This window comes from Pieris napi, chromosome Z (assembly GCF_905475465.1).
Source record: "Pieris napi chromosome Z, ilPieNapi1.2, whole genome shotgun sequence".
NCBI classification, from domain to species: domain Eukaryota; kingdom Metazoa; phylum Arthropoda; class Insecta; order Lepidoptera; family Pieridae; genus Pieris; species Pieris napi.
This window is the reverse complement of record NC_062259.1, coordinates 2,073,037-2,084,428: the sequence shown is the minus strand read 5'-3', so window position 1 is coordinate 2,084,428 and position 11,392 is coordinate 2,073,037. Positions and strand designations below refer to the sequence as shown.

The 11,392-nt window shown below is 32.2% G+C and overlaps 1 protein-coding gene and 3 long non-coding RNA genes across 4 annotated transcripts; 2 read left to right on the top strand and 2 right to left on the bottom strand.

Annotated features, from left to right (window-relative positions):
• The first annotated feature begins 2 nt into the window (after positions 1-2).
• LOC125062688 lies at positions 3-1,819 on the top strand. Its single transcript, XR_007119306.1, has 3 exons — positions 3-633; positions 1,281-1,407; positions 1,643-1,819. It is a non-coding gene; the product is annotated as an uncharacterized LOC125062688 (long non-coding RNA).
• Positions 1,820-3,249: 1,430 nt separating this feature from the next.
• Positions 3,250-3,670, bottom strand: LOC125062860. The gene is made up of 2 exons (XR_007119350.1): positions 3,632-3,670; positions 3,250-3,538 (listed from the first exon to the last, which is right to left on the bottom strand). It is a non-coding gene; the product is annotated as an uncharacterized LOC125062860 (long non-coding RNA).
• LOC125062859 lies at positions 3,536-4,911 on the top strand. Its single transcript, XR_007119349.1, has 2 exons — positions 3,536-4,186; positions 4,646-4,911. It is a non-coding gene; the product is annotated as an uncharacterized LOC125062859 (long non-coding RNA).
• A 1,402-nt stretch (positions 4,912-6,313) lies between these two features.
• On the bottom strand, positions 6,314-8,649 carry LOC125062604. Its single transcript, XM_047668637.1, has 3 exons — positions 8,506-8,649; positions 7,652-7,879; positions 6,314-6,848 (listed from the first exon to the last, which is right to left on the bottom strand). The coding sequence occupies exons 1-3, from the start codon at positions 8,570-8,572 to the stop codon at positions 6,445-6,447; spliced, it is 699 nt and encodes a 232-aa protein (XP_047524593.1). The 5' UTR covers positions 8,573-8,649; the 3' UTR covers positions 6,314-6,444.
• Between the last annotated feature and the right edge of the window lie 2,743 nt (positions 8,650-11,392).

Below are 11,392 nucleotides of genomic sequence, written 5' to 3'. Positions count from 1 at the left end.
AAGTCTGTATTTGTGTGCATTGTTACAAAATTGATTATTTTTCTCTTGTAAAGACTTGTATTGGAATAGTCAAAAACCTGTTTTTCTCATCAGTCTCCTGCTCTTAGTGATTATATCCTCTTTTGATCTGCATATTGTCTTTAGTTTTTTTGTGTTAGTTCAATAGGTACGCTTAAGCAAGAATGGGTATTGTAAATGAAGAAGAGCGACCTGCTAGATACTTCAAAAAAGAAATTAGCCAAAAGATGAGAGCTTTCTGCAACAGAGAGGAACAAACACAGGTAGGAAGGAAGGAATATAAAATGTCCCAGGTGATCTGAGGGACATAAGAGTGTGAATCTTCATATTAAGTCAAAAACTACTCTGCCGTACCTTTACATTAAATATCGTTGAAAGATTTTCAAATATTGTATAACAAACAGTGAAGCGCCTAACCAATATATTAATTTCCTAATAGAGTTTTAATCCCCGGGGATAAACTTGATCATAGGGAATATGCGGTGAAAATCCAATAATCCTTTAATTGAGTGGACAGCCGCCATCTTGTATTTTGATACTATAAATTGGCGGGAAGACGCCACTTTGACATCAGTTGCATTTAAGTGTTACCAACAACAAGATATCACAGTTAAGGTAATAGAAATTTATGTTTTATAATTCCAACATAGTACTTACAATTTTCTTAACTACATAGTAATAATAATAAAAATTAACACAGAAAATAAAAATAGGTAATACTTAACTTTTGTTAGAATTTGCCTTAATATATTTATGGATTCCTAATATTTTGTTGTTTTATTTCAAGTTTCTTTTAATTCAAATTAAATAAATTATTAAAATACCCTTATTTTTGTGAATAAAAATCTACAAGATTTTTTTAGCTTTATCTATATTATTTGCTTTGAATAATAATTATATTATCACAATTTATAAGTAAAACAAAAACTTATTGATATGCTATGCGACAATATTTAACAATTTCCTTTATTAGTGACAACAAAACAATATAAAACTGTTGAGTAAAAGTGTAATTTTTTATTATTTTAATTTTTTATAACATTTATTATTACCATAATTGTCATGTATTTCAGAAAATATAGCTTGCAATATGTAGTGTAGATATAGCATTATATAGATATCTTTTCTACAGCTTGCTTCTTTCGTTAATTTCGTTATCATCAATTTTCTTAACCTACATAGTAATAATAATTACTTACTTTTTTATATTAATTATTTTTAATGAGATAAACTTCTTTAAACCTAAACATCTCTATTTTCAGATGTCAGCAATGAAGTATGCATTTGTCGCTGTCATTTTGGCAGTTATCTGCTTAGTTCAAGTTAGCGAAGCAAATTACAAGACCGCTCCAATGAATGGTATTATGTTTGGCAAGAGAGGTCCTTCTGGTATGTATTTAAGAAAGCACAAAAGAAAAACTTTGGTCATATTTTTTATAATCACTTTCTTTTTTTAATCACTTTCAAAATTGGTGATAGTTTGTGGTTATATGCTCACTGTCAACTGTAACAACTGTTCAGATTTCTGTATCTGTTTCATGATTTGTCATGACAGACCTAAAAAGGTTGTAGCGCCATTGATTGTTTGGTTTAACAATAATATATAAACAAATATTTTTCACAGAATATGAGAACAGAGCCAAGGCATTTACTGCCCTCTGTGAAATTGCCACAGAAGCCTGCCAAACCTGGTTCCCTTCCCCGGAAAATAAGTAGACGACTTGGATAATCAGGCTTAATGTTACCAAATATATTTAATCGTATTTATGTAATAGCAAAATAAAATTTTATGGACTGACAACACTTTTTTATTGAAAGCGGTCTGTACGAACGTAAGACTATTATATTTTTACTATTGATTAGTTACACAATTATAACTGTTAAGTTGTTATTATATTTTTGTCTTGTTCAAAATATAGATTATTTTAGAACAAATATGATTACCATTAAAAAATTAAACACATACCAGATAGTAATTTGCATAAAACATGGCTTTAAAAAAGGTTATGAAGTAAAAACCTCGTAACATAACAAACTTCCATAAATAAAATATTGATTTTCATATTCGCGGGTTCTTCAAATTACAAATGTGTTATTTAAATGTTTAAACAAAAAAACAATTTGTATAGATTCTATAGTCACTAATACAAAGATTTGTAATGGTCTAAATTCATGTCTAATAGCAGTGTCGCACTCTTTAATAGCATTCAGATTCCTCACATAAACAAACTACCTACGCAAAAATCTACATTTAATATGCTTACAAAGAGTATTCATAATTTTAATAAAAGTAACGACTCCCAAATGCATTAAAAAGAATTAAATAACAAAATTAATTAAATGAATTGAAAGACAATTCATTTGTTTAAATATCCCGATGTAATCGTAGTCATAGAATGGACGTATTAAATAACCTACATACAATTAGTCGATATAAAATAAACATAATATGTGCAATTTTAAACTTATAAGAAAATCTCGTCATTTTTGTATGAATCATATTCTCACTGTAGATACTATAAACTCGTCATATTAATCGTTATACTAGTTTATAATAATTTAAATAGATGGCAACCTAATCAAATTAGTTGAACTTTAAAAACTCCGTCCACGTTTGACCCAAATATTTATTAACAAACTTACGACCCTCGTGAGAACGATGGAGAAAATAAAACTTATCTTTGAACCGACATAATTATGTTATGATACTCGTTCTTATGAGCATTTGGTTGTTCCCATTTCCTACTGAGTAAATCTCACGTATTTACTACTGTTTTTCTTAATTTTCTGTTCCCATTCACGTAGATAGCTTCTCATTGGCTCTCTAGTCGCATGTTCTTGAAGTATTGATAAAATTTCAATGACATCTGTCAAAGCAGGGCCGTGTTGAAACCGTCTCGTGGGCATGAGCCCTTAGGCTACGTCCGCACAGACGGGAGGTTTGCTTAGCGGCTAGAGGACGTGTCCTTAGACTTCATCAAAAACACTTGTGCACAGAGTGAAGTGGTTTAAACTCTATTATGTATAGGTCTACCAGGATCTGATGGCAAAAAGGGAAAAAAGAAATTGACGCTAGCAATACTGGGGAAATTGGAGTAAAACGTTTTGATACTTTTTTTCCTTATAGCGGCTGATTCTGCAAAACATGCAAAATATATAAAAATTTATCCAATGATAATTTTTGAAAATGTGTCGAATGTGGGTTTGAAATTTAGATGAAAACTCCAATTACTCTGTTCATGAGTTTATTAATTAATTAAGAACTTGAAAATGGTTCCAAATACTGCACATCCATAAAAAAAGTCTTCAACGTAGTATTTATAATAAACCTTTCCTCCTGCATCTCAATTAACCGATTTTGTTCTATGAACTGATTTTCAATTTTTATTACATGTTCACAAGATTTTCGCTATTCATCGATCCCTATTTGAGAGAAAGAAACAGTGTAAAACTCATTTATCTTGTTTCTGATCAATTCTAAATCAAAACTATCCAAGTTTATTTGTAGTATAAGAAACCCCTGAAATAAACCAAAGTTTAGTATAAGTACATAATATAATACAACCGAAAAATCCCATAAACCAAAGTATCAAGACGTGTCATTCCTACTAACCAGTCAACGCTTGCACATGGCTCAATATCGATGATTCTGCATTCTGCATCTTGTTGATCAAGTATTCTTTGATAAACATTGAAAACAATATGTCTTACTTGCGATCGAAGAGGTTTCTTCGACATTTTCATCACTTTTTAAAGGAAATTTGAAGTCAAACCAAAAACAATTCCTCGAAATTTCAGTTGACACATGAAATTTTTCTTTTATTGCCATATGAAAATCGCAAATTTAAAAAAAAAATTGCCATCAGATTCTGGTAGACCTTAGTCTCTTTGCTAAACAATCTATGCTAGTTTTATGTGTCATACGTCTAGCAACATTAACCTTATCTGTGGGCAAAAAAAATCTTCTAGCATTGTCTGTCATTTTTGTCTGACTGTCGGGTTCACGTGTTGCGCTTGGCGGTTTATTTTTATTTTTGAAATTAAAATGCAGGTTTACATTTTTTATCGAAATGGATGAAGATGGGACTGCTGAAGTTGTTACAATCAATAGTGGTACAAAAACAAGACCACGACGAGGACGTACCCGAATTACAAAATCAGCTTCTAAGTGAGTGACATTCTACATCAATTTGGATGGAAATTTTAGCTAAAAAAATATTGGTTGTTTGTAAAGTAGGTTTACGATCGAGATGTTTACGTGATAACGTCTTATTGGTGATATAAGTTTTTGGGAAGTAAGGAATTAATGAAGATAACAATTTTTTCAAATTTTAAATTACATCTATCGTTTTATTCACACTTTTGATGATAAATTTCGGGTGTAAAATGACAAGTTTACTTATTCGACTATGATATACATTTTTCTTCATACATACACGGAATGACTGGCAGCGCTCGAGATGAGACGGGAGATCGGTCCGTCTCTCTCTCGTTATACCTGCGATCGCGCTCGTGAGGTTTTGGTGTGACACAAGTTTCTGAACATGTCACCCGACTAAAACGATTTTAAAGACGTTATCACGTCAAAACCTAAATAATACTTAATACCTATTTTTTTCTGTTCCAGGTATGCGGAGACTAGTCCACTTGCATGTAATTTGCAAAAAGACTGTAAACATGGCCCAAAAAGTGTATTCAAATGCAAAAAGTTAAGCCTTTCCTTACTACTCAAAAAAGAAGGCTTTTTTGCTAACAAAACAAAAGTAGCACAAGATTACTTAGCACACTTACCTAACAAGATTGGTTTCTTCATACAATCCCCAAAGAATCAAAGAACCTAAAGGATCTACTCGGAAACCTTTATGATAATAACAATAATAACCTTGGTGATAATTTTTGTTTCATTTTAAAAGTTAGACAAAAATATCTGTATTATCAAAACCTCACTTTTTTTTGGTTAATATCAAAACCTAACTTTTATAAAAATGTTTAATTAAAACCTCACATTTGCAAATTTAATTCCAAAGTATTGGCTAATATTCTCATAATTTTTAACAGTAATTTGGTACATAGGTTGACTGAAACACTGTTTAATATGACATAATTAAAACATAATGCTGTAGTAATAGTTTGTTAGCTATTTTACATTTTGCTGTTTTCCTTAAAGTTAGAAAAAGTGGAAAAGTGAGGTTTTGATCTTCACCTCCTTAATTTGATTCAACCGTTTAATTTAATTCATTTTTAAATTATATATCGATTAAGCACTAGCCTAAATTATTCATTAAGAAATAGGAAACTCCTGATGAGACTCATAAATATGAAATATTGTAGTTTTATTAATACAGTTGTTATGCTAATATACTTATATACTTATTGGAAAAAATGTGTTGAATCAAATCCATATCTACATACCATATATGGGAGATATATATATGGTATGTAGAATCAAGAATAAGTTTAGAAATATAAAAATAGTGTACTTTAGTATTTTGAAATAAAACAGTTGTTGTTGTACATCTATATATATATAAAAATGAAACCCGTTTTCCGTTGTCACGACATAACATGAAAACGGCTTGACCGATTTGTCTGATTCTTTTTTTATAATATTCCTTGAAGTACGAGGATGGTTCTTACGGAGAGAAAAATTAAAAAAAATGAGTGAAAAAGTCTAAAACAACACTTTTCTATATTCCCATACAAAATATTTGTAATAATAATTAAAGGCAATTTGAACTTTAATACCTTATCATAAAGTTCAAGTGTTAGTGGAGGGGTTCAGGGAAGGTAAATTTTTATTTTTTGACATAATGTATTTGTTGTATTATCAACTTTCTTTTTTTTATCTTACTAGCTAGACCGGTGTCCCGAATAGTAGAATAAGTATTTAAAAAAATAAAGAATCGACTGTTAGGCGGTACGATGTTCGCCAGGCCAGCTAGTATTTAATGAAAATAATATACAATGAAAACAATTTTTTGACACTTTTTTAAATTAATTTCTGTGATTAATTCCGGCATACAAATATTCACAATGACAACAAAAAACGTTCTAACTAAAAAAATCAAGTCAAAAAATCAATCTGAACAAAAACTATATATGTATATATAAATATATGCTTATTTTCGTCATGATCACGATGTGTGTAGAATGTTATGTAATTCCATTAACATTTAGTATTAAAAACAGAGTATTTGCCCACTGACAATTATTCATGTATCTCGTAGCACGGAGAATACGAAAGATCAAATGTTTAAAGAAACATACTTAATAGAAACAGTAAATTATTAAACAATCAAATTGATCAAGGCTCCGTATTTGAAAAAGGAAAACCAAAAATACATATTTTAATATTGTATTAAGTTAGTGATATCAACCACTGTTTGAACAACACCACCAAACTGAGATTTAACATAGATACAATAATCATTGAGCCTGTCGTGGAATAATGTCGTACTCAACATAATCGTACATCAACATATTATTAAACCAATAATCTACCGTCTGCGTACCTATTGTTCTGGTATTGACCGACCGTCTGGATACCTTTTTCTGCCTTGGTTGTCGGGAAGTTGAAGGGCGTTCGGGCGTAGAGGATAAATTCTCAGGTCGGTAATCGACTTTCTTCCTCTTACGTGAAGATCGTCGCACGCAAGCAGGCTGACTTGAACCAGATACTGATACTCGTTGAGGTTTTGATATTGATTTACTAATTAAGGCTGGATGGTGAGGAGAGTGCGAAAATCGTTGTAGTATGGGACTGCACTCCCATGAAGCCGTCCTACGTCGGACCTCTTCAAGGGAACGATTATCTAAGATATCCGTGGCATCTGTAATCAGGATCATAATGAGACATGGGGCAAAGATGCATGTATTATAGATGGAGTTATAAATAAACTTAGCAATTTATTTGAGCTCATACAACTGATGGGAATTATTAACAAAGTATATTAATCTTACTTTGATAACTTGTACAGTCAAACCTGGGTAAGTGAGAACTGGATAAGTGAGAACTGGATAAGTGAGAAGAGTTCCCTAAAACCTCCATTAGCGAGAAACAGAAACCTCTGTAAGAGAGTCGTTTTTCCCTCATGGATATTTATACCTCTATAAGCGACAGTCGAGCTTTTTTTATTTATATTATTTAGGAGGAACTCTAGCTACCATAAAAATACATACATGCATAAAAGATACAGTAACAAATTACAAAACAAAGTACAAATTTAACATTTCAATTTAAGTCAATTTTATGACTCATTCTTAACTTTTAAATAAGATCTAAATTAAATAAAATATACCTATATGCACATAATTTTATCATATTACATATTTACTACATTCTACATTCAATCTTTCCTAAAAAGTGACTTTATTTGCTTAAATCTAGGTCTTAGCGTCTTTCGCCGGGCCCGGGCGACAACTACTCCGGAAATATCCTCATGATATTTATGGACGAGTCGGAGCAAGTTCTAATACGTAAGTATGAAAATTAAATGTAAAAAGTTATGCAGTGCGTGCGAGGTCTAAGATACGTTTCTTAGTAAACGACTAAAAAAATTGGGTAAGGAATAATATTAATAAATCAGACAGAAGACTCTGTCAGTCTCGTCAAGTTTATCAAAATGAAACAAACCATCATTTTCTGCCAATTCGTCAGTAGATATGTCGTCATCTACACGACTTCGCTTTTTTTTCGCCTCACTCTCCGCTCTGAGTGTCTTGATATAATTTTCAAGTATTTCAGGATCTGTCACTTCATCGTCATCATTCCTCAGCCGAACATATTCAATGGTAAGTTCTGGAGAGGGTGGCGCATTGGAGTATACTTCTTCATCAGTTTCTCGTTGTGGAGAATTTGGAGCTGTAAATAGCGACATAATAGAAGTAAAAAAATGTTTAAAAAATTGCAATAGCTTTTTGGATGCTAACGATTAAAGCCAGGGTAAAAAGGTTGGTGGACTCAGTTACCTCACTTAGACTCTCACTAGTTGTGCGTACGATTTAATAATTTACATAAATTAAGCCTGATAATAAATAGTTGAATTTGCTAAACACTAGACCATTGAATATACATTGATTACAAGCTATCTACTAACGTCTGTTAAAATTAGCCTCTTAAAGGTTTCATTACGTCCATGGGCAGGTTAACACTTGATTTTTAGTTACCCGCATAGTAATCAAATAAAAACAAAACAAAAATACGTGACCTCATTTCACCAATTCAAACCAAATATGGCCGACGATAGTGGAAATTGAAACTCAAATGAAGTAACCAATGCACCGCGTTTTCCTTTTCATAAGCCAACATTATTTTGAATCTTTATCCACGTTTATGAATTAAAGTTTTACGAAAATAATATAAACAGAAAATTAAATTAAGTTCCTCGCTCTTTCCAAAATGGAAGCCGACTTCAGTTCAGGACATTATGTATTGAGAAAAACGCGTCATTTAAAATTCAGTCAAAGTAAACTCATCACAAAACTTACGTTGTTGATTCACGAACATGCTTCTTATGATTTTATTCCACTGTTCCTCTTGATCACGGCTAGACATTTTTTTTAAATTAAAATTAGCCTCTAATTAAAGTAAACGACTACCTGTAGCAATTGAGTTGTGGAAATGTGTGTCAAAGATCATTATGTCTCATTAAAGTAAAATAAGTGTGCTCATAAAAATACGAGGGTAGATAAATTTTTGTTACTACCTTATTTTGTATCATTTAATAGAGTTTGTGTTTTGAAAATTCAATTTGAATTCTATTATATTTGAACGTTTGTAACGCGAAATAAATATTGCCTTGTGCATATTAATATAATAAATTTATAATTTACTTAATTTATTTATAATTCAAACCAATACAAAATAGCATTATTACTATTGCAAAGTGTTCATATTTTTTTATCAAGTTGCTATAAAATGGTTTGTGTTGCTTATTAAGAGTTCTCAAAAAAAATTAAGAAGTGCAAATGACTCATACCCAGAAAAAAACACAAAACAAAGGGCACAATGCCATTTGATCCAATATCATTGTTTAATAAGACTTAATTATGAAGAAATAATTGAAAGGAAATAGGACCGTGTCGGGTGTCGAGAGTCTCCTGCCCTCTTTTATCTTTGCAATAAATATATGGATGATTATTTAGGCACTCCAACATATATTTTTAATAACATATCGTCTTTTCTTCCTCCTCATCTGAATTCTGTTCTGTACCATAGAGTACCTATGAACATATAATTACATCATAGTCAACGAAACATTACATTTGCCATTGGATTAGCAAAATAGTTAATTACTTAATTATTCGCATTACGGCCTAGCCTCTATCTTTTCTCTTCTAAGAAAATTCCACAATTACAAAAATAAGAAACAGAGCAATAGACAAGTACCTGAAACCGCCATTTTGTAAAGATCTGTGGTATAAATTTTTTTATTGCAGTTTCCGGCCTAACGTCAAACTTAACCTTTCCATTTCGGTAGCATAGATTGCGCATGTTTCCGGTTATTAATGTCTACGCCTACCAGAATATAATCTCTTGGCTTAATCATTTAAATTTGTAATAGTTAGCTCATTCGGTGCACATACCAGGGCTGATTGACTGCGGTAACATTCGACGGTAATCACTATGAGGTATTTAGTTTAATGCTTTCGGAGTTGTGCCGGAGAACTAATTTTTATAAAAAATTTTTTTTAGTAATTTTAGTGTTGGTGCATAGCGCCTGAATACTATTGAGTAGCAACTACGCGTCAGATGTCTTATCTGCTACACTGGAGGAGTATCTACTACATATTTCTGAACACGATGGAGCAAGGAGTATATCTCAGAACTCCAAAAACAGACAAAATGGCAAACCCAAGTAAACCCTTTGCAAATTTACTCACTTGTTTTGCTAAAGGAGGAAAATTTGCCACCGATGAAATGGAAGCTGGGTGGCATCGTGGCGCTCTTTCCGGGTGCAGATGATGTTGTTCGTGTCGCAGAAATTAGAACGTCTACTGGAAATGTGAGACGATCATTTTCGAAAATTTGTCCATTGCCGAGTGGATTGGTTGAAGCCAAGCCTTCAACATAGCGCCTGAATACTTTTGAGTGGCAATTACGCGTGTTAATAACTACTATAAACGGAACAAGGCGTATTTTAGTTTTTAGCATTGCTTATTCATTCCGATTACACCTCTGTTCAAGGAAACATCTTGTTTAATTTATAATCCTTTTTTCAAGAAATGAAATTAGTTTTAACTTTCATACTATCCTGCATTAACATTTAGAGTGTAAAGTATGTGTACCTAGAAATAGACTAGGTATGATATTTTATTCAAAATTTACGGGCTTTTGCCTTATATATCAATATCGTACTAGTGATCTGTGTGATAATATATTATTATTCGGTAGTTATATGAAATTGTTGGGAAATAAAATTAATCTGTAATTGACCAATGAAGTTTGAATGATAACTAAGTTAGTGTAGTACAATCTACCGAATAATAATACGTTAAATTGTAAGCAGTACGCTGAGGTTCACAATCTTTCGACAGTTTATAATCTCGCGAGATAGATTACAATCTAACGGTGTTTACAATTTTACGTTTACATATATACATTATAACTATTATTTTTCTTAATCTACGATAACTATTTCTGTGTGCCTACGGGCAAAGGCCTCCCCCATTGTCCTCCATTTTTCCTTATTGTATACCAATCTCGTCCAGGTCTTAGTCTTTCCAGCCACTTCCTTGATTTCATGGGCCCACCTTTTTAATTGCACATAACATACTTCCATAGTCCATTTTAAATAAGGACCGTACTATTAATGAAATTTAACTGTCAATATGACAGTGTCAACTATCGAGAGATGTATATTAGTGAATAGATACTGTATGAAGTTTATCTGAAACTTTGATGCTGCAAGCAATTAGTTAGATAAACATTTTGCCGACTGTACATAAAGCTTTACAATGTTTACACAAATTTCCACTTTCCAGCACTCCTATTAGGTACCATCAGTTTCAGAGTTAGTAATAATATAAAATTATTCCATATATCGTATACCTATATTATACCTAGTAATGTCTTGACGTTGATAACATATAGTTTAAAACTAAAAAACAACCCAACAACCTTTTACGTCTGGGGCTCAGATGTCTATATCAGTTTCATGATCTGTCAATCTAACAGGCAAGGGTCTACGGCAAGCTCACGTTGTCCCTCCCACCGCGGAACTATGTAGTTCCGCGGGGTCCAGCCTTGTCGTGGCGGGAGGGCTCAGTACCGGCGGCACGGGGCGTACGCCTGAATGTGCTGCTGGAAAGCAAATGGGACCACCACGACGTTATTAGCCGCTCCCGACAGGTTCTCATTAGAAGAACCACGCGA